General features: G+C 50.4%; 2 protein-coding genes across 18 annotated transcripts in view; one reads left to right on the top strand and one right to left on the bottom strand.

The window, feature by feature from the left end:
- ASXL1 (ASXL transcriptional regulator 1) overlaps positions 1 to 15,749 on the top strand; it is a 61,179-nt gene extending 45,430 nt beyond the window's left edge. The window contains exons 6-12 of the mRNA XM_053245835.1: positions 4,602 to 4,695; positions 5,690 to 5,836; positions 6,598 to 6,761; positions 6,858 to 6,954; positions 8,577 to 8,682; positions 9,349 to 9,940; positions 11,130 to 15,749. Of these exons, the coding sequence (XP_053101810.1) occupies positions 4,602 to 4,695; positions 5,690 to 5,836; positions 6,598 to 6,761; positions 6,858 to 6,954; positions 8,577 to 8,682; positions 9,349 to 9,940; positions 11,130 to 14,042 (4,113 nt within the window). The 3' untranslated portion in view covers positions 14,043 to 15,749. The remainder of the gene's footprint in view (positions 1 to 4,601; positions 4,696 to 5,689; positions 5,837 to 6,597; positions 6,762 to 6,857; positions 6,955 to 8,576; positions 8,683 to 9,348; positions 9,941 to 11,129) is intronic.
- Positions 15,750 to 17,472: 1,723 nt separating this feature from the next.
- NOL4L (nucleolar protein 4 like) overlaps positions 17,473 to 22,654 on the bottom strand; it is a 180,219-nt gene continuing 175,037 nt past the window's right edge. For all 17 annotated transcript variants that reach the window (XM_053244813.1, XM_053244814.1, XM_053244821.1 and 14 more), the window contains one exon: positions 17,473 to 21,397. In XM_053244813.1, coding sequence (XP_053100788.1) covers positions 21,195 to 21,397 — 203 coding nt within the window. In that variant the 3' untranslated portion in view covers positions 17,473 to 21,194. The remainder of the gene's footprint in view (positions 21,398 to 22,654) is intronic.

Genomic DNA, 22,654 nt, shown 5'->3' with positions numbered 1-22,654 from the left:
ACCAGCCTGACAGCAGTACCCTTCAATGGGGGGAAATTGTTTGGGATGAGGCCTTAAAAGGAATCCTCCTAGGGTCAAAAAATAAGAAGAAAGTTATGCCCTCCTCAACATGTACTCCAGAACACACACAGGGGAGGAGACTGTTTTCAGCCCATTTTTTGCTCCCTCATCCATCCTTGGTGGTAGGAATCGAGGTTTTAGGTCACAGTACTCTTCCTGGAACAGATCCAGGACTTCCAGACAGGGTTCCGGCAACAGGGCAACCTTCAATGCACCCCCCCCCGGTAGTCTTAGCAGCAATTCTGACGCAGGGTGTGTGGCCTTGGGTGGTCGCCTCTCCACACACTTGCATGCCTGGGAGTGCACCGCCTCCATCCGCTGGGTACTCACCTCCATTGATGCGGGCTACTCCATAAGAGTGGGACACATATCCCCCATCAATGCTTCCTGCCCTCTTCAACCTCCCGCCTACCCTTAAAACTTGAGGGTCTCTCAGGGGCAATCAGCATTTCTTGTCAATAGGGGCCATAGGGCATGTCCCAACAGTTCAACAGGGTACAGGCATCTACTCCATCATTTTCACAGTTCCCGAAAAAGAAGGTGCCCTACAGGCGGTTTTGGATTTAAAATTCTCAACCACTATCTACAAAAAGTGGAAATTTCGCTTGGAGTCCCTAAGGTCAATTGCGGGGGTCCTCCAACATCTCGACTGTCTAACCACAGTGGACCTAAAGAGGCTTACTTGCCATCCCAATACATCAGGACAATCACCACCTACTGCGCTTCCTTTATGCAGGTGTGCATTACCAATGCAAGGCACTCCCTCTTGGCTTTTCCTGAGCACCTCGCATATTTACAATAATCTGGTCACCTAAATGCTAGCACATTTCCGCCTCCAGGGTGTAGGGATATTTGCATATCTGCATGAACTGTTGCTAAAATCTCCTTCACTTCAGACAGGGACCTACAAAAGCACCCTTCAGGACTGCAGCTTTTTGATTAACAGAGAAAAGCCAGCTCATCCCATCTCACCAACTGCTCCATCTGGGCATTCTGATAGATATGCAATGGGACAAACTATTCCTACCCCCAGAGCGCAGGCTCACTCTGGAGAACGAAGTGAGACAAGCCCTAGTATGGAGATCCCTTCTGCTGCTAAGCAGGGTCTGCCCTGGTTGCATCTGAATGGGAGACTTGATGTGTGAGCACTGCAAGATATTCCCCTCAGGGGGATGAAGCCGCTCTGAGAAGAGCAGAAGGTTTCAAGTTCCCTCCCTGGCTTCTCCAAGATAGGGCTGAGAGAGATTTCTGCCTGCAACCTTGGAGAAGCTGCTGCCAGTCTGTGAAGACAATACTGAGCTAGATAGACCAATGGTCTGACTCAGTATATGGCAGCTTCCTATGTTCCTATGCTCTCCCTTTCCATAATCCTGGGGCTGATGGTGGCAGCCATGGAAGTGGTGCCATGGGCGTGCTTTCATCTGAGGTCCCTGCAGCGGTTTCTTCTACCATTCAATCCTGAGATTGCAGTAAAATCCAGCAGAGATGGGTCACCCTGACGCCTCTGGTACTTCGGTCCCTGAACTGGGGAACAACTATTCCATATCTCTTGGTGGGAAAGGAGTTCCTGGATCCACCCTGGACCATCATCACCACAGACTACAGCAGGTACAGGTGGGGTGCCCACTGCTTCTGCGAGTCAGCTCAAAGAAAGTGGTCAAAAGACAAAACACAGTATCAACTGGCTGGAGCTCTGAGTGATCCTGATGACACTGGGGGCATTCCAGTCCATCAACATATGTTGATACGCACAGACAGCACCACAGCAAAGGCGCACATGAATCACCAGAGGGGATGAGATCGGGATCCCTGCAAGCGGAAGCCGTCCTGTTCCAGGGGGCCTAGCAGCCTGTGACAATCCATGACAGCCCACCATTTACAGGGAAGACTTGAACGTGGTGGCAGATTGGCTCAGTCGGAAGGAACTTCTCTCGGGAATAGGAGATGAACTCAAAAACCTTCCACCTTATCATGACACGCTTTGGTCAACCGTCTGTAGACCCTTTTGTGACTCCAGCCAATGTGAAGCTACAGTGTTTTTTCTCCAGGTTCCCCTGCCCTTAGGCAGAGGCAGTGGATGCATTCTCAGCTCACTGGCCGGAGGGTCTCCTGTACACCTCCCCACTGATCCCATTCCTTGCCTGGGTCTTTCAGAGAATAAAACTCAAGGTGCAAATCATCCTTGTGGCTCTGTTCTGGGCCAAAAGACCCTGGTTCATCAGAACTCAGCAACCTGGCCACAGCAGAACACCTGATGCTACTGGTCACGGAGCCCTCCTTCAGCAGGGCTGAGTGTGTCATCAAGATCCAGGCCAGTCAAAGCTAGCCGCCTGGAGACTGAATGGCGCCTCTTAAAACGGCACAACTATTCATCCAAGGTGCTCTGCACAATGTTACCCACCAGATATCCTTCAACAAGTAGGATTTACCAACATACCTGGAGGACCTTCCTCCGATGGTCTACCAAGCATGCAAGGGATCGGCTGCCACGAGGCACTTCTTCCAATTTCTTCAGAATGGACTGGGGCCTTCTGCAAACATGTTAAAATGCCAGGCTGCCTCCCTGGTGGGGCTCCTCTCAGGGGTTTCCAAATGCTCTCTGCAACAGCACCCTCACTTAAATAAAGTGTTTCCTCAGAGGGGCAACTCTGCTCTCTCCCCAGTGGGCACCATCTCCCTATCTGGCAGTGGCTTACTGTCCTTCAGGCGCTTCAGGGTTCCCCTTTAGAACTAGTGAAGCCTCCTATCTTTAGAGCTTGCCTTCCTCATAGCAGTCACTTCAGCCTTCAGGGTGTCAGTGCTCTGCGCCCTGTCAGTGCATAAGAACTTGTTCATTCTTTCTGAGGTCTCTGTTGGGCTAATTCCGGCCTCCTTTTTTCACCCAGAGGTGGCCTCACCTTTTCACATGTCACAAGATGTGGTTTTGCCCTCACTTCACCAAATGTCGGTACACCCGATGGAGTAGGACTGGTGCAGGTTGGTCGTCTGTAGATGTCTAAAGACGTACATAAAACATCAAAACACGTTTGTACCATGGAATCATGTTCTGTTTCTTCTTTACCTCAAATGATGGGCCAGGCCATTTCCCCTGCCACCATAGCTCGGTGGTTAAGAGCTTGCATAGCCCTGGCTTATGAATCCTGGTACCTTAGGACTCCCATTAAAGTGTTTGCTCATTCTACCAGGGCCGCAGCTACCTCGGTTGTTTTTTCTACTAATTCTCCTGTCCAGGATATTTGTAGAGCAACTATCTGGAGGACTCCATCTACGTTCACCAGACAATATAAATTGAACTCCTTCACCTCCGCCCAAGCGGCTTTTGGGAGGCGGGTTCTCCAGCTGCTGCTTCCCCCAGAGTAGGCAGGGTGCTCCCTCCCTAGTTGGGGCTGAGGGCTGTGGTATGTCCCCACTCTGAGACATCCTTGGATTGCAGCAGCAGAGAATAGAGCATTGATTCACTCACCATGAAGGCTGCTTCTTGCTGCTGCATCCAAGGACGTCTCAACCCTCCCTTCAGCACCCGCGCCTCCTTTTATCTAGGGCACCTTTGGGAGTTGTTTTTTCAGATTGTCTGCCAGTTGTTCCTGACACTCGGGGTTTCTTTTTTTGTCATGGTTTGCGGTTCTGCTTGTTCTCTGTTTACTGATCAGTGTTTATCTTCATGGTACTCTTTGCCTCTTGGCCTAAAAGAACTGGGTAGGGCTATGCTCCCCTGACTCTTAAAGGCTTCAGCTTAATTTGCATATTTGAGCCATGTGGAGAAGCATAACTCACACTGAGACGTCCTTGGATGCAGCAGCGATAAGAAGCCATCACAGTGAGTGAACTAATGCTCCATTCAAGATGAGATCTGTTGGGCATGCTGATTCCCTTAATGAAATGAAATGTATTGGGCTTCTCTGCTGTTATTGGATTTTGTTGTATTCTCTGCTATAATATAACCCCTAAATTCTTTTGTTACAGTACTTCTGCCTGGCCACCTATTTCCTCATCTTGTGCTCTCTTCCATAGTTGCAGAGATCAGCATTGAAGCTCAAAGATTTACCCATTTGGGTCAGTTGTGATAGCCAGACAGGATTTGTGGTCGCCAGCACATAATGTTTGAGCCAGGTACCTGGGTGGAACACTAAGATTTGGGACTACTTGGAAAGCAACCGGAGCCTTGCTGCTTTCAAAGTATCTTCAAAGGTTCCTGCCCTTCTACCATACTGCACTCACTAGATCAAAATATGGTCTCCAGTGGGTGACATGGTTTAGCACATTTGTGGACCCTTGGAGACTTCTGAACAATTCTACAAAAGTCGCTGTCATCCCCATGCTTGGATGGAATCTGTTGTTAAAGGTAAAGTGTGCTGTCCAGTCGGTTCCGACTCCTGGCGACCACAGAGCCCTGTGGTTGTCTTTGGTAGGAATTGCTAAATGAAGGCTATCCAAGCATTTCAATTTTGTGCCAGGAAGAGAGACTACTTGCCACTTTAGGCTGCATATTTTGGTATTTTCCTACCAGCACTGTCTCTTTCTTGGTCTTCTCTGGAACACAGGCAAGCAAACAGAAGAAAAGGACTGGTATGATGCTTCCCCGTGTAGTTCTGACTCCCCTGAAAGTAAATGGAGCTCATATGGAAACTTCATCAGGTGAGCAGAAGCCCCCTCACCCACCCTCTGGCTACTAAATCTCCATGGCCTCTACAGCACAAGTCCCATGCAGCTGACCACACATGTACTTTCTCCCTAATCCAGTCTCCAATGGGAATTTATTTGGAACTTTTTAAATATGCTAGTTCTCTGGACCAACATTGTAGGATTCCATTTTTTGTTTAAAGGGCATGTCCCTCTGGCTTGCTCACTGATTTGACTTTAAGCAATTGAAAGAGGGCAAGGGGCACCCCCACTTGCCCCTCCAACTGTAGGCAATTTGTAGGGTCTAGATACAGTCTCTCTAAAATCTTTCACCTGTACCTGCCTCACAGCACTGTTGCAGAGACAGAGAAACTCCTAAAGCAGCTCATGTGCTGGTCCTAGTACCACCACGGTGGTTTTTTATTTTTTCCATATTGCTGCATGTACAAAAAGGATGAAAGCAAGGCTCTACTGGCAGACTTATACACTAAAAGACCACTAGGGAGGAAAGAAGGCAGAGTAGACTAATAATAACTATTAGCCATAATGATTATGGGATTATTGGGAAAGGAGGCTTTGGAGCAGGAGAGAACTGTTGCGGGGTTTCTGAGCCCTACACAGCGGCCTGTTCCTTCCTGTGCCTCTTCTGGCCCCTTCCAAGCCACGCTGCTTCCCTCTGAGAAACGCAGATAATGGCAGTTGGACTAAATTATGCAAACGGAGTACTTAGTCCAAAGCTATACATTATTTTGCCAGCGGTATTTGGGTTTCGATAGTGTGGTGTTTGTGTGCCTGACCATGCACTTAACCCATCTTGATTACTGTGACTTAACTTATTAGAAGGTTCTGTTTCTGAGTATTGGGGTTTCAGTGAGGAGGATGAGGAGGAGTTGAGGCTGCTGGATTGCGTGAGCAGCACTCAGTCCCTCTCTGCAGGGAGAGGTCTCTTGTGCCAGAGCCAAGTTTGTCCGATGGGCTTCTCCTGCCCACTTGTGCCTGTTTCTTTCAGGGCTTACAGGGAGACAAGCGGGTGGTGAGAGCAGCAGCAGCAGCAGCAGCAGCTCTGCAGCCCTGGGGAGCGCTGGAGTGCGCAGCAGGATGGAAATCGCCAGGGACCCTCCTCAGTTGTTCCGGGGGTTCCGGAAGCCCGCAAGCGGTAGGTGTAGTCCTGTGTCTGGGTCAAGCCCTTCTGGAAGGGGGAGGAAGTCCAATGCTTACATGCCTGTGAATAAAATTCCATATATGAACCTCGAGGAGCCGGAGTGATGGGAATTTATGGGTGTTTGCGTGTAAAAAAAAAAAAAGAAGTTTGCAATTACTGATGAAACCTTAAATGTTCTGACTTGGGATAAAGAGAGAGGCTGCAACCTCCTCCTCCTCCATCCAGAATACTCAAGAATAAAAATAACGTGTACAGCTTACTTGAGCCCACGGCCTGAGCTGATGACAAGCCACCTGCTCTTCCATGGCGCTGGAGATAGGTGGGTGCCTGTGCCTTCGGGAGCTCACATTGCCCAAAGAGTCCAAGGCCAGCAGCCCCAGGCCAGCTCTCTCGCCTGCCCCTTGTCGGAGGGTGGCTGCTGTGTGCTCTGGAGAAGCTTGCAGAAGTGCCCCATTTGCACGTCTGTTTAGATGTGCCTCAGCTACCATTCTCTTGGAGCAGATCGCCCTTTGGGCACACGGTATGCAGGTGATGGTTACTTTGTCCAGTCTCCAGATGGTTTGAAAATGCCATCTCTCTCCCTCATCTCTTTCTCTCTCTCTTAAGTTAATACTAGCCGTATTGGTTTTTGGAAACATCTTTGAGAGACCCTTCCTTGTGTTGAAGGGCTGCAGCTGTGTGGAGGGAGTGTGTACCTCTTGAGTGTTAGCTGTGTAAATATTTCTGATTTTTATGGGGCTCTCTGGAAACTGCAGGACAGATGAAGAGGAACAGGGGTGATGACATAGACTTTGAGACGCCTGGCTCCATTCTTGTCAACACAAATCTGCGAGCACTGATAAATTCCAGGACTTTCAACTTGCTGCCCTTGCACTTCCAGCAGCAGCTCTTGCTCCTCCTCCCCGAAGTGGACAGACAGGTATGGTCCCCCACTGGTCATGCCTTGGAGTGCGGAGGCCCCTTGCTTCAGGGCAGCAGTGCCCACTTCCTGTTCCCTTTCCTTTGGTCTTCTTAGGCTGGGACAGATGGACTGACGCGGCTCAGTGGGAGTGCTCTGAACAACGAGTTCTTTGCCCATGCTGCCCAGAGCTGGAGGGAGCGCCTGGCTGATGGTAGGTGTGCTGCGTCTCCTGGGCTGACTCATCCTTTGCAGTGGGGAGGTGGGGGTGACTGCAGGAAGAGCATTGGAATTTCCCTTCTGTAGCCAAGGTCCACCACTTACCTACCGAAGTTTCAGATGTGCCCGTCCAAGAATACAGTTGAGGTGGAAATAGATGAGGCCTGCTTCTGTTTGGGATGCACAGTTGCTGTACTCCACTGCTCATTGTTAGGCTGAAGAAGACCTGACTAGGGATGTGCACAGAACCAGCGGGGTGTGTGTGTGTGTGTGTACCTTTAAGGGTGGGGGAGGGTGCTCTTATCCCTCGCGCTGCGTTCCCCCCACCAGCACTACACTGCAGAAGGGTCTGGCGGGGCAGTAGCATACCTCCCTGCTACCCCATTGCCTCGCTGGGCCGCAAGTGCCCCCCGCCTTCAAACCAGTTGAACTGCCGGTCACTTTGAACCTGTTCAGAGGCCCGTAAAAGGGCCTCCAAACAGGTTCATGCACATCCCTCTACCAGACCACAGTCAGTCTTGATTTATTAAGTGGTCACTTCCTGTGTCGAGTAGGTAGACCTCCCCCAAACAAACTAACACAACAGTGACGGCGGTTTCTGGTGCCAGCAGCCTCCAGCTTTTTCCCTCACCTTCCTTGGCACAGATGCACCCAGTAAACGGACTCTGTGGCAGCCGCCTTTTGCAGCGCCAGGCCATTGAGTGCCCTTCCGTTTCTCCTGGTTTCTGCAGGGTGTCTTGAACAATCTGTGGGCTGCTTCTCGCAGATTATAAAAATGAAATAGAAAGCATTGGGCTTCAGGGTGGAGTTGCCTCCTCCAGGCATTCAGTGTGTAGCACTTGCTGCCGGTCAATCAAGTGCCTCTTGAGCATTTCCAGTGGTGGTCAGAGTTCATGCTTATGTCACCTCCTGGCCTCAAAAGCTGGCTGAAGGCTGTAGACTTGCTTAGCAAGTCCCACTGAACTCAAAGGATTTCCTTCTGAGTAAAAAGGCATACGTTTGTGCTTGTAAATCATGTCGTGCTTCTGAAGGTTTGACTTTAAGTTTTAAGGACAAAGGAGTCCAGAAGCTGTAGAGTATTTGTTGGTTTCCAAACATTTGATCTTTGGCTGACGTGTGTGCTGTGAACGCTTGCCATGGAACTCCTGAGGCCTGTCCGGGGCTCTTGGTTTGGACTTCCCACCATGTTAAAAACTGTTTATATTTTAAATAGGTTGAACTTTAAAGAGAGAGTTAGGTATCACACAGGGCGGCCCAATCTGAATGTCTCAATTGACACACATTCTTTGGCACTATTGCAGAGCATTTTTAAAAAGTAGTTAGCTTGCTGAAGCTAAGCAGGTCAGGGTCTGGTCAGTGTCTGGATGGGTGACCACCAGAGAACCCTGTGAAGGTTGCCTTGTGTTCTGTGATGAAAGAGAGGTGGGGCATGCCTGTAAGTAAGGGAGTGAGACCCCAACTGTTACTCTTGCCTCTGATGGGATGCGGAGGCTTCATCCTTTGTGTTGCCGATGGGTCCTGCTCTGGGCTTTCCTAATGTGAGGTTTGTTGAGCTGCGATTCTTGAGCCTGCGTCCTTAGCAGAAGCCAGCTTCAGTTTGTTGGTGTGCCTTTGCAGGGGAGTTCACTCATGAAATGCAGGTTCGCATAAGGCAGGAAATGGAGAAGGAGAAGAAAACGGAGCAGTGGAAGGAGAGGTTCTTTGAAGACTACTATGGGCAAAAGTAAGTTTTGTTTGTGGTGTTAAAGTAACTGCTTCACTGCCATAGCCACTTGGAGTAGTTTGGTCTCCTCGGGAATATCTCCACTTTCATTTCAAAGCGGGTGGGAGAAGGAATATATCTCTAGCCCTTTAAATTACAGAATGATAAAGAGAAGCATTAGGTTGTATTCTATCCAGTTGCTCAGCAAGCGTGCAGAGGCACTGGGTTGATTGACAAGCACTGTTGCTTGCTTTTAACTGTATTTTCTTGTGATATAAATTATTTAATAAAATATCAATGTTAAACTAGATTTATGCCCCCTTCTGTGTCCCTCTAAGTGCATTCCACCCCCACTCCAGCGCCCGCCCCCCTAATATGCATGTAGAATTCTGGTGAGAGGTCTGGCCTCCTTTATGCAGCAGTTATCAGCCATGAGCATTTTCTTCTGTGCCAGCCTTGAATTGCTGTTCCTGTCAGAAGGGATCATATGGGCTCAATTCCTGAAAGGTTGAGTCACTAGTGAGTTGTCTGGTTGTTCCTTGATAGATTTTTGCCTCTGCTTTTGCATACACAGGCAGGGTGTCAGGCAGCAGCCTAGTTTTAGTATCTTTCTAGTATATTTAATATTAATACAGAATTGCCACCTCTGGGAATTGCCCACTCACTAATTCTGTTGCTACCTTACAGGCTGGGCTTGACCAGAGAAGCACCTCAGCAGCAAAACTCTGTGCAGGAGGATGCAGAGAACCGGACTGCCCCGTCTGCCCAAGAAGAACCTACCAGGCCGCTGCGTGGTCCTGTTACCCGGCAGCGAGATGGGCACTTCAAAAAGCGCTCACTCCGATGCAGAGCTCAGAGGAGCCTGTGTAAATCGCGTGAGCCAGAGAAGGCAGAGGCCGCCACGGAGAGAGAGCAGCCTGTAGAGCCAGAGTCCCCGGATTGTAGAGAGACCAAACCAGAAGTGGACTTGCATGAAGGGAGCCAGGCATCTCCAGAGCCAGAGGTCTTGCCTGAGGCTCCCAGGCTCCTGAGCAAGGTAGAAGATGTGATGGTGGCGGCGGCAGCGGCGGCAGGAAGGATTCCCTGCTTGCCCCAGGAGTCGCCAGACCAGGAGTCCAAGGAGCAGAAGAGAAAGTGCTTTGAGCAGACTGCCTCTGCCTCCTTCCCCGAAAAGAAGCCCCGGCTTGAAGATCGCCAGTCCTTTCGTAACACAATTGAAAGTGTTCACCCAGAAAAGCCACAGCCCACCAAAGAGGAACCCAAAGTCCCACCCATCCGGGTAGGGGAGAGGCTCATAGCTGAGAGATCCTTTGGGGGCACCGTGCTAGAGCGCTCCAGAGCCCGCTACAGGGGTGTCAGGCTCCTGGCTCAAAGAAGAGCGTGGGGGTGGGGGTGGGGGGGTTGCTGCTCCTGCTTGCCACCAGATGAGGACCCCATTGTTTGTGTCTGTAGTTGAGCAGCCAAAGTGGGGCAGGGAATTCCCTTCCGATGTCGAGTGTTAGTGCAGAGCAATGTTGGGTATTGGTTGACTTGCAGGTGTGTCCCTGTGTATGTGTGTGTATTAAGATAGAGAGGTACCTTCAGGAAAAGGGCAGTCGCTCAGTGGTAGAGCACCTGCTGTGATCCCCAAATCAGGCTGGGAAAGACCCCTCTTGGCTGTCATGCTGGGGAGCTGCTGCTGCCGGTCAGTGTAGACAGTACTGAGCTAATGGGGCCAGTGGTCTGCCTTGGTAGGAAGCCACTTCCAATGAGTTATCGATTGGGCTGATCCTGAGAAAGGTCTTCTCTTATTTGCGTTTCTCCTTGCATGAGGGGGAAAGATCTTTGTGTATCTTCCCTTTGCTTTTCAGAAGTTGGAAGCCCTTAATCTGTAGTGGCTTGAAACATCATCTTGTCTGCAGTGCAATCTAGTCTAGGATGCTGCTGCACCATAAAAGCTCAGATCCTGCCCTTCACCTTCATCCTTGGAAGGTCCATTTAGTTTGTCTATTGAGTGTGGTTACTGGGACCCCTTGCTTGATAAAGCTTCAGCCTTGAGCCTGATTGCTGAGAGAGTGCGGCGAATCCTCTCCCTAAGAATACTCACCTTGATAGCGTACAACAATAATGAAAAACCACACACATTAAAATACAATTAAATGAAATGTGGAAACTGGTTTCACAGCCTCCCCCCAGAGCATCCTTTGGGTTGAAGCTAGGGCTTCTAACAGAATGTGCAGCACCTTGACTAAACGACAGTTTCCCACATTCCTTGGAGTCCAACTAATCTGAGTGGCATACAGCAGATGCAAGTTTGTAGTATCTGGGCGCCCTGAGTCCCTAACAAGGGCTCCTCTTTCAAAATAGCCATTTACTGCTCTGTTTTGAAAAGTGGGCAGCAGCACTTCTAAAGATGGGTATTTTTGCTATGCAAGCAGCAGAGTATTGTGTGCATCTTCTTTATTCATGTCTCGTCTCTCTTTTTTCAGATACAACTTTCCCGCATCAAACCCCCCTGGGTGGTTAAAGGTCAGCCAGCCTACCAGATATGTCCTAGGATTATCCCCAATCCAGAGCCCTCCAGCCAGGACAGAAACGGGGCCCCAGCAACTGCTGACTTTAAGGCCTGTGCTCTGCAAGGCAGGATCCAGCGAGAGGCTGCTGCTTCTGCCACCGCCATTGGAGGTGGGGGTGGGCCAGGAGGAGGAGGAAGGAGCACGGATGAAGGCGGTGGTGGTGGTGGCGGCGGCGGCGGTGGCAGCGGCAGCAGGAACAGAGGCCGGCAACCCAGTAACCGCCCCAAGGGCTGGAGATCAAGGAGAACGCGTGGGAAGTGTGTGTCAAATCTACAGCGAGCACAACTATTGCCGCCTTCCCACCTAGAAGGAGAGGCTGGCTTTGAGCTGGCTAAAGCAAATTCACCCACCTGTAGGAAAGAGGCCTCCCCTCCCAGAGCTGAGAGGGATCTTGCATTTGTGCAGGCTGCCAGCATTACTTCACCTGGGGCTGGAAGTGCCACCCGGCTTGCTGAGGCTTCAGGAAGCAGCCACGCGGAATGCACGTCTGCTGAGCTGCCCCTTGATGGCATCGCCACGGAGGCACTGGAGGGCAGCTCTGGGCCTCTCGCAAGTGAGCTTGGCCATGAACAGTCTCCAGGTGCTGTTTCTCAGGAGGATCATGATAGCAAGGCGAGAACCGAGCTTCCTGCAGATAGCAAACAACATTGCTCTTGGCTAGCGGATTCTCCAGTGAATCTCCTTGGAGGTGCTAGCAGAAGGCAGGGGCCTGAGGGTGGCGATCTCCTCATTCTCAACTGCAGTTCTGCTGCAAAGTTAACCACCTGCAGTGCTTCCAGCGACACCACAGATTTGGCAGCCGAGAGCAAAGTGGAAGATGGATTTGATATGCCTGGCCTTTGTGCAGGGGAGCATCTCCCTTCTCGCGGGGATTCTAGTGTCATTGGGGTGGAGGATTGGACTCCCCAGTTCCAGATGTCTCCGCACCAAGTGGCAACACAGAGGCATGAAAGAGAAACACAGGATGGGCTACATAGTCGTGACGAGGAAGCTGCTTTGATGAAACCAGTTCCATGCTCTGTTGGCTTAGATGCCTCCCAAAGCTGCCTTCCAACATGGGGAACACTGGTGTCAGCAGGAGCAGAGGCAGCTGGCCAGCAGGTAGAGACACCACAAAGCACCAGCTCCGCCAGTGACGAGGAAACCAGGAGCATGCTAAGTGAGACAACAGAGACCGCATCCGACTTGGAAGCAGAGCTAACCGATGAGAATGCAGAATTGAATGAGGACTGTCGGGAGGCAACAGAGAAGAGAGCTGCTCTCAACAGGAGCTGTGCAGAGGAGCACCACAAAGTCAAATCTGAATATTCTGTGAGAACGGATGCTCCTACCCACAGGATAGTCTTGCCTCTAGAAGCAGCGACCCCTGCCATTTGTCAGTCACAGTCCTGGAGTCCACAGCCATCTCTTCCGCAGAAAGCTTCAGATTCTTCTCTCCACATTGATTTAGGAAGCCAGAAGAGGCCTGTGTTGGGGACCCCCAAGCCGCTGTCTTCGATAGAAGCAAGCAATCCCCTTGTGGTGCAGTTGCTAAAGGGAAGCCTGCCTCTGAACACTGCTCTCCAAGGAGCTCACAGTGGCACCAAGCTGGAAGCTGCAGCCTCCTCTCTGGACAAGCCCTCTGCAACGTGTCATCCTTTCTCACTGGGGGGTAAGAGCAATGGCTGCCTTGCCCAAAAGTCCCCTCAGGAGGAGGGGATAGGCATGAGTGGCACTATCAGAAATGGATACTGTGTGCCAAGGCCCTTGAAGGACTTGCCGGAAAGGCCAGATGCTTTTGGCCCAACACCCCCACCCATGCCCAGAGAGAGGCTGGGCAAGGAGCCTGAGAGCCTGGAGAAGACCCACCCTGACTGTAGTCCAAACTCCGACTCTCCAGGCCAAGTAGTGATTGCAGTCCAGAAGCCTGAGAAATGGGGCCTGGGAAAGGGGGCACTCTCTTCTTCTTCTCCCTCTGTCCCTGGTATACCAGAGGACAGCACCTCGGCAGAATCTGCCCCCCGTGGGAGCCCTGAGGGGGAGCTCAAACCGCCCATGGCGGCACCTAAACTTTTATCTCCAGGCGTAACCTCTTCGAGTCCAGACCAGCTGAGTGGTGATTCTGCTCAGAAGACACATGGAGCTCATGGGAAGAAGGTCTTTGGTTCTGGCTTCCCTTGCAGTGCTGCTTTGAGAGCACAACGCCCCAACCTGCTTGAGCCCTTCCCCATCCTGGGCATGCTGACGCACAGCAAGCCAGCTCCAAAGAGTAGTGCATCTGGAGATGGCGGGCAAGCCATCAAGGAAGATTGGCCTCCCAAGCAGCAGCGTGCACACAGAGGTGGTGGAGTTGAGAACAAGGATGCTTGTTCTGGCCCAGTCAAGAGGAATGTGGAGAAGAGGAAGGAGGTTCCCCCCAGCCCTGGAGAACTGCAGAGTATTCCCTTCGTCAGGGACTTGCCCTTCTTCAAGTTGCCCAGGGAGCCAGGAAAGGGACTCACCCAGCCCCTGGAACCCTCCTCCATCCCCTCACAGCTCAACATCAAGCAGGCCTTTTATGGGAAGCTTTCAAAGCTGCAGCTGAATTATGCCTCCAACACACCTGTTTTCTCCAGAAGCCTTGCAGGAAGCATGATGCAGCTAAGCCACAAAGCGAACTTTGCCGCATCCCACGGCATGTCCCTCTCTGCGCAGATGTTTGCCGACAGCAGCAGCATGGAAGAGATTTCACTCCAGTGTTCATGCAGTCTTAAAGCCATGATCATGTGTAAAGGCTGTGGGGCATTTTGCCACGATGACTGTATCGGCCCCTCCAAGCTTTGTGTGTTGTGCCTTGTGGTGAGATGATGAACTACGACCCTAGGAGGACAAGGTGTATATTGAGTTTGTCTGTTTTGATAACGAGGACCCTGCAGCCTGTACACAAAATATCATTCTGGTCATAATCGAGGCAATGTTAATGCTGTATGTTTTGGTTTTCCTGCTAGAATTGGCTGTGGTCACAGGGACAGTTCAGTTTTTGCAGGTTTGTCTCCACAGGGACCGTTGGACATGCTGCCTGCTTTCAGCCTTCCCTGGCACTGATGGTTGTATCTCATTAGCTCTTCTGGAGAGGGAGAGTTGGCCTGCGTGGGAACTGGAGCCAACGTCATCCATTTTTAGGGCTGAATTAATTACACTCAGTTTGCTCAAAGTGGAGCAGAATAGTGTCTTCCATTCGCCTCTTCCACTGTCTCCCTCCCCTGGCCTGCAAGTGGAGTGGGGGGAGTTTTGAGAGCTCTCCATTTAGGGAGAGCAGAGGAAATGCATGGTTGCAGGCTTCAGAGCTGGAAGGCAGGGAGGAGGGCAGCTGCAGGAGTGGTGAGTGCACTGCGTCCCACCTCCAGTCTTGGAGTGGCTTGGCTGGGTTGCGGCTGTTGGGCAGGCCGTGTGAGAACTTGGGCTACCAGGGGTTGGCAGGCTGGGTACAGCTCTTTTTACTTTCTGAGCAGTGTCGTTTTTTAATATGTGTGTGTAAATATATACATATATCTATATATATCTTATCTATATATATCTATATATATATATATAGATATATCTATATATATATATATATATAATTTTAAACTTTTTGTTCTTGGGTGTAAAAAGTGAAAACGTTTGGCTCCTCTATGTACCCTCTATGCATCTGTTGGATCATGTATTTATATGTTGTACACAGTACTGGCCAATTCTGTAAATTGATGTTATGTCCATAAAGGGTTTTTTAAAATTCCTTTATTTTTCAGGCTGCAGCAGTATTGCATTAAAGTGGTGTTGGTTACGATTTGCTATACATAGTCAGCTGCTGTGTGTTCTGTCCTGCCTGACGCAAGGTTAACCATGTCTCACAGCTGGGACTGCCTCTTGTGCTGCCAGAATGGGCTCTTCCGTGGTGATGAGATGGATGCTTCCTGCAGAAAGTCTTGTGTAGCTGCTCAGATGTGGACGTTGTGCTTCTTGCTCACCTCCTCTTATCCCTCGTGGGAGCTGAAGGCAATCACCCACATGTATCCCTCACTGGTGAAGGTCCCGGCAGTAGGATTTCCTTCTTGACAGGTGGAGGAGGAAGCCCATGTTCCGTTTTCATTAAGGCAAATGGAGAGCAAAGGTTGGTCATCTTCCTCTTTGCCTTTCCTTAGCTCCTACCTACCTCTTCATTGACCAGGCTCTTTTTCTTCAAGTGTAGACCTTCCTGCCTGAGAGCTGTAGAAGTGTAAAAATCTGGGCTTTATTGTCTCCAAAATGGTTTACTCTTAGCCAGTGTGGCAGCTGTTTAAGACAGAAATACAGCAGAGACAGTGTAAGGTGAAGACATGAATTGCGGTATTAAAGGTAACTAAGCTGATGGTCTGAAACCTGCTTACCAAAGATGGGGGGGGCAGAGCTGAGACCCCCCCTGCTCTGCATCCTCCAGGGCCACTATTGTGTACAGACTGATGCTGGTCTGATGGGGGTGGGGAGTCTTCTCTGATGACCTCTGGTGTTGTATGTCCCTTGTGGTATTGGAAAAATAAACATTTTGAAAAGCTGCATGTGTGGTTTTAATCTTCCATCCTTATGAATTGCCTCTTTCTTTCTGTGTTGGTGGGTCAGGTTGAAGCTAAAGGCTGTATTGAAATGTGCTCCCTATCCCCTGGCAATCAAAACTGGTACTAAACTTCCACAAAGGAACCTTCTGAAACCACATTATAGCGTGTAGTCTTTTGCTTCACTGCTGGGACTTCCAGGTGATTCAGCACTACTGTTTTCTTGACTGCAGTGCTGTTTTATACTTTGTCATGTTTGGGGCTGGTAGTGTTCAAGAAAGACTACTGTAAAGTCATTTCACTTAAGTGAATTAAAATGCACCAGTATTGGCTGGGGGAAACCTGGCTTGGCATTAATACTTGTGAAAAGGATCTAGTGGCTTAGTGGACCACAAGTTGAGCAGGAAGCAGCAGTGATGCCGCTGCTAAAAATGCAAATGCACTCTTGGTGGTATTCGCAGAACCATTGTCTCAAAAAATAGAGTTATGCTCTATTCTGTGCTGCTTAAGCCACACTTGGAATACTGTATCCATTTCTAGACTGCCTTTTAAGGAGGTCATTAATAAACATGAATAGGTTCACAGGAGGGCAGCAAAGATGGCGCACAATCTGGGAGCTGAGGATGTTTAGCTTGAAGAGAAGGCCAAGAGGGGCTCAGCCTTCTCTTGTAACCTCCTTCAAGTATCTGAAGGGCTGGCACAGAGAAGGAGGAGCAGGAGCAGGAGCAGACTTGTGTTAAAATCACAAGGAAGCCGGTTCAGAATAGACCTCAGATAATGCAGCCGTCTGCCTTGTGCGGTGGTGGACTCTCTTTCCCTTCTAAGTTCTGTGATGCTAGGACCACTGCATTGGAAGAACTGTTGACAGAACCCAGACATGCCACTTGCAGCTCCAAATTTTGTTTGGCAATAAGCTGGCAGTTCCCACGCCAGCCTAAGACATGTTGCGGCAATTGGCTGCAGCAGATGATGGCGGGTCTTCTGCCTGGGGTGAAGCATGTGCTGTAGCTGTGGCACCCGTTTGTCCATGGCACGGCAAGGCTGCTTCACATGGCACCCGTAAAAGTCGTCATTGTGGGCTGGCCACTGGACCTGCATGACCCTTGGTGCTTCCCTTCCCAGTCACCTGCTTCAACTGCTGCAGCAGTATGTGAAGCTCTTCTTCTTTCCATTGGCACTCTGAGGGGAGACAAGAGCCCTGACTTGTGTCATACACACAGGGACGCTTCTACATGTGTTTGTGTGAATGACCACACCAATGTAAAGTGATCCTGGGTGCAGCCAGAAAGTGTCTAGCTGAGGAGCCCTCAGTGTATGTTTGGCAGCCAAGGCAGATGGAAATGGCTCACGGCTGTGGCTGCAGTGGGTTTAGGAAATCAAATTACACCCCCGCCCCCACTCTGGGGAATAACCTGGAGGGGGCTGGAAGACAGGCCAAGAGAAGCCCCTGCAGCTGTACTTGAAGCTGGAAAATTTGTTCTGTTATACAGTGTTTATTAAGTAGATTCAGTCTTATAATATGATATACAGACTCAAAAAAAATTCCACGTACTTATGAAATCAGTGCATTTAGCAAGTAATACCATGGATGGAAAGAACCGCTTGATTTAAACAGCTCGTTGGTCTTTAGTTAAGTGAATGGGTCAAGGAGGTGGGCCTGTGCTACTCATTTCACAAACAGAACAGAATTAAGTTGCATCACATAGAACAAACACACATTCTAAGAATTAAAATATTAAGCCACATTTACTGGAAAAAGATCCACTGTATAGAACACAAAAGTATTTCCACAGGGCATGGAGGAGGAAGTGCCCATCTGCTTAGAAGAACCACGTGAAGTTGCATAGGTGCCTGTCAGGAAGGTCTTTTAGAGTTCAGCCGATTAAGCAATAGTGTCACCTTCTCAAGCTGGTTTTAAGTGCCATTTGCTTCCTGTATGGAGTGTGTCTAGGAAAGTAGGGGTGCTTCTGGAGTTCTAATTTTAAGTCAGAGCAGGTTATCCTGGCTCAAACTGCGCTGGGGGCGAACTTCCTTGGTCATGCCTCCGAGCCTCTTGTGCCTCGGTAGTTGGGGCACAAGCAGCTGCTGAACCAAATAGTGCTGTCCTGTGGTTGGGGAGGGGGCTAGCGCGTTGCTTTTGCTTTGTCCCTTTCTCGGAGGGAGCCTGATGTTGGAACTGGCCAGCTGAGAAAACGGGTGGCTGAGGTGCAACCCTTCTTGGGGCACAGCCCAGGAACTGTACTGGCTTGGCATACAGAGACGGGTGGGCTACAGATGAAAGGGTCTGTGGCTTTGCTAAGCAGATGAACAGCGGTGAGGCACGTCTTCCTCACCAAGAGCAGGTCTTGCAGAACACAGAGAGGGGGCACTGGGAGTTCTGTACATGTAAACAGTACACTTTCACTGAGTCCAAAGTCAGGAGCAAAAAGTACAAAGGTTCACATTGGTCTTAGGTAGATACAGGCAAAGAACTGAGCCGTACAGCTCTGAAACGACAACCAAACCAAACTTTCTAAAGCACCACTAAATTATATAAAAATCAGATCATGGACAGATTGTAGTTGGTATTCTGGTGAAACTGCTAGGCTACCTTTTGTAAAAAGTTTTACAAAAAATTACAAATCAAAATTATATCTAACCCTCTGAGTTCAAAGCAGCATTTCTTGTAAATGAATTGGTATGAAATGTTACAGCCACCTATTGGAGAAAAGTGGCCCTCAGTGAACAGGAGAAGAGGTCATCTTGCTTGGAATGCCTTTCCATGGCCCAACATGCTGCTGACGGGGAAGGGAGGGGAAGGAGAAAAGGAGGGTGGAGATTTCTTCCTCATCACTGGTTATTTTAAAAAAAAAAAAAAAGCCATGCCAGCCCACCTAGTTCTCCTTCCCTGTAGAATGGGGGAAGGCAGTGGAGTCTATCCCTGCTTGTGAAAACAGGAGAGATGGCCTTTGGCAGAAAGAAGGGTCCCTACTCAATAGGGATCAGTGAAAGACCAGAGATGTCCTAAGATGATTAGAGCTACAGCTGACACAAACTGGCTTCTGTGACCCAGATATGGAGGAACAGGCCACAGCTGCGATGCTCACCAGAACACCACACAACCCCAGATACAAGTCATGAGCCTTAGCTGGCTTCCTGTTGGTCGTTTTAGCTGCTTCTCGCTCTCAAATGTTCTGCCAGTGGTTTGAAAAACAAAAGCAGCAACATATGCACACTAAACCAAGTTCCAAAGTGATCTAGCGACGGTAACGCAAAAGCTTTACGCAAGTAGTCTGTTCCTTCGTAAGCCTCTGGTAACCAGACCCCATCTCAAGGCTCTGTTCCCAGCAGTGCCTCCAGCAAAGGGAAGGGGGCACACAAGGACCTCCAGACAGCGATTGTCTCTGCCACTCTTTAATGCTGTGGGGTTCCCCCCAAAGGGGATGTGGTCAAGGTTGGCCATTGCTTTCAGGGGCCTTGCACAACAATATTTACACAAAAGTGGGAGGAACGACGCACAGTTTGTGCTCGCTGGGGAAGCAATCCTGTGAAAGGGGGGTTGAAAGGAGGACCCTTGGCCAAAATACTAACCGCAGCCTCCTTGGAAATATTGTTCCAGCTACTCAAAGTCTCCAGAACTATTGGGATGTGAGCTAGGGCCACCCATTCCCAACAAACCGCATTCTCACAGGGAGACCCAAGCCTAGTGATGGACAGTCACAATTGCCAATTGTACTGTGAGAGAATCTGCAGCAGTTTGTTCCTGAGAACTTGCTGTGTGTATTGGTGTGGCTTAAAACAGTCTGGTCCCAAACACACACATTTGGATGTGGAAGGAAAAAAATGAAATTGCTTCCATTTTCATGGGTTCAGGAATGGAGTGTTACCTTTCCTCACCTTGTGTAACAAGGCAAATCAAAGCTCTTAGGGGAGAGAGAAATCACCAGCACTGCTGCAATGTCCTCCTCAACCCTACAAGGGCTGCTCCCTTGAGTGCTGGTGGCAGGGGGTGGGGGGCACTCAAGGTTGGCCAGCTGGGAGCGGAGAGGAGGGGAAGAGAATTTGCCCAGCCTTGCAAGCCTGGGCAAACCCAGTGGCAGCGGCGGCGGCAACAGCGGCTACACAGATTGCATTGCCTGGCTCTGCTTCACAGCTCCGTGCCTGAGCTCCTCATTTCCTGGTTTTAGCAGCACAGGTAAATATTGCACTGAGCAAAAGCAAGTGCATTATGGGGTGGGGGCAGGGAATGCGAGGGAAAAAGTGGCTCAGGCTCTTTCCACACCTCAGAAGCCGTGAGCTTCTGGCACCAGTTCTTTGCCTCAGCTGTGAAATGTTTAAAAGTAAAACTGAACAGGAGGGACATGAAAGGAAGATGCAGTCCCCCCCCCCGCCACCCCCTGGTCCCTCACTGCTGCTGCCGCACCCCCCCCACCCCCCACCCGCTTTGTCATTCTGGTTGCGAACGCAAAGCTGCCTTGAGCAAGTCCTACGCAAAACAGGCTGGGGGGGGGGGGGCGCTGGCCCACTGCAGCCAGGAAGAGGCCAGGTCAGCTGGGCCCCGAGCTGCTCCCCTGTTGCCACATGAACAACAGGCAGTTCTGGGGAAAGCCCACAATGCAGAGTGAGGTAGAGTATGGAGGAGGAAGGCCAGGCAGCATTTCCCCCCCTCTCTTGTGCCCTAGAGACTTTGCCTTTAAAGTGACCAGAGCCAGTCCTCCTGCCTGGAAGTGGCTGAATCTCTGAAGCAGGAGAAGGCCCCAGGCTGTCCCCAAAGGGCTGCTTGGCAAAAGGGGGCCTGAGCCTCAGCGGGGCCGGGGTCTGCAGCTGCCCAGATTTTCTGCCAGCTGAAGAGCCCAGCCCCACCCTGGGAGTAGAACAGTGGGGTGGAATGTGCTCCTGTGCAGGATTAAACCTCCTTCTCATCCAACAGACACAAAAGTGGCAAATCTGTACAAACTCAAGAATCCATTTTCAGAAAAATAAATTATGGGTGGGGTGGGGTAAAGAGCAGGGAAAGGGGCGGGGTCCATTTCTCAATAAATATGCAATGCTTAAGACTTGGAGGAAGTGGGAGAGATGGGGTAGGACAGAGGTGCTGGAAAGTTCTACCATTGGGGGCTCCACAAAGTAAAATTTTGAATACGGCTGCAGCTCCATCCCACTCTGTCCCCCCGCCCCCCGCCCCCAAACAACAGCCCTACGTCTCTCCAAGCTGCAGGGCTGACTCCTCCTGGGTGATGGCATATGCTGGCCCGGGCAGGGTCGAAAGGCAGGTCTTTGGGCCCAGGCTCCTGCGCTAAGACGGACACAGATCGTTTGGGATGCCACCTTCCCGAAAGCAGCGAACGGTGCCAGGTTGGTGGTACTTGGTGGACAGAAGAGTGGCCAGTCCTGAGCAGATTATCAAAGGGAGCCTCGTGCGAGAGGTGGACAGTGTCTTCTGGCACAGGAGCCGCAGGGAGGCAAGCAGTCAGTTCTGCTGTAAAATGAGGTTTTCCAGTTCGTCTGCAGAGCGGAGGAGGAAGGCTGCGGACTCCCGGTAGCCAGCAATCAGCTGCCGCACAGCACTGATTTCCGTCGGGCTGAGCTGGGCTGCTGGCACCCCCCTGTTTGTGCTGTTGGCAGGGGGGGTGGCGCTGGATGCACCACTCTTCATGCTGAGGTCAGTGGGGCCTGCAGACCAAGAGCAAAAGAGCTGGGTCACGAAACACAGCTTGTGTGCAACGGGCTTCCGTTTTTAGCCACATTTTGTCTGCACCTGCTGGTATTTAAAATTGATTTTAAATGGACTTCACTTCTTGGCCAGCTTTTAGCCCAATCTTATTTTGGACGGCTGCTGCCTATTTGTATTTTGTTTTACTGTGGTTCATTATTTTGTGAGCTGCCACAAGCATTGGAGGGATAGAAATGTAAATGTTGTAAGTAAAACAATGCCAGTACCCGTTGCTCTTGAAAATTAAATAAATAAAATTAAATAAAGTTATGCCAGTTCCTGTCGCTCTTGTGATTCCAGGCCAGCAGAGAGATTTCATAACAGACTTCGGGTGTGTTGATCAGGGATATGGATGGAACCAGTTCAGAGGCCGTTTATGGGCCTCCAAACCGGTTTGAATGGCCAGCAGTTCCACTGGTTCGAAGGTGGGGGATATGACTTTAAGGGCGGGGGGGCACTCATTCCTCCCACTGCTTCCCCCTCACCAGCGCTCCATTGTAAACCGGTCCAGTGGGGCAGCAGCCTACCTCCCTGCCGCCCCATCCCCTTGTTGGACTGGAAGTACTCTAAGTGCGCAAGCGAGCGCAACGTGTGCGCACACACGCAGGGTACTTCCACTTACTTGCAGAAGGGGGCGGGGCGGCAGGAAGGTACACTGCTGCCCCGCCGGACCAGTTTACAATGGAGCGCCGGCAGGGGGAGAGTGGTGGGAGGGGTGAGTGCACCCTCCCCCGCCATTATGTCACACACACACCCCCGCCTCCGAACTCCCCTGCGCCGGTTCCGTTCACACCCCTCATGTAATCCATGTGATTCTGGCTTTTGTTTTACTTTGCTTTATCGTTTTAAATAAATGCTGTAAGCCAATTTGAAATCAAGGGGGAAAGCAAAATACAAAATGTTAAACTAATAAGGAAACACACACATACAAATCAATACGTACTTCTATTTTGTAAGTTGCTTAAATCAGCAAAAAAAACAACAACCCAAAAACGTAAACAAGTTGAAACTGCCACCCAATGTGCAACTAGGCCTGCTTTGGGAATCTGCTGCTACTGCTGCAACAGTCTGAGCCATGTTGCCCTGCAGCACTGCCCATGCCAACACCGATATGAACCGCAGTCTCCAAAGGACACACGGCAGCCAAAGCCGAGGAGCAGCCATGGAGGGATCAGGACCGGGGAGAACCTTAACAAGCCTGCTGGGCCAATGGTCTA

The sequence above is a fragment of the Hemicordylus capensis genome, chromosome 4 (genome assembly GCF_027244095.1).
Source record: "Hemicordylus capensis ecotype Gifberg chromosome 4, rHemCap1.1.pri, whole genome shotgun sequence".
Taxonomy (NCBI): Eukaryota; Metazoa; Chordata; class Lepidosauria; order Squamata; family Cordylidae; genus Hemicordylus; species Hemicordylus capensis.
The sequence above is the reverse complement of the archived record's forward strand: the minus strand, read 5'-3'. Positions and strand labels throughout refer to the sequence as shown.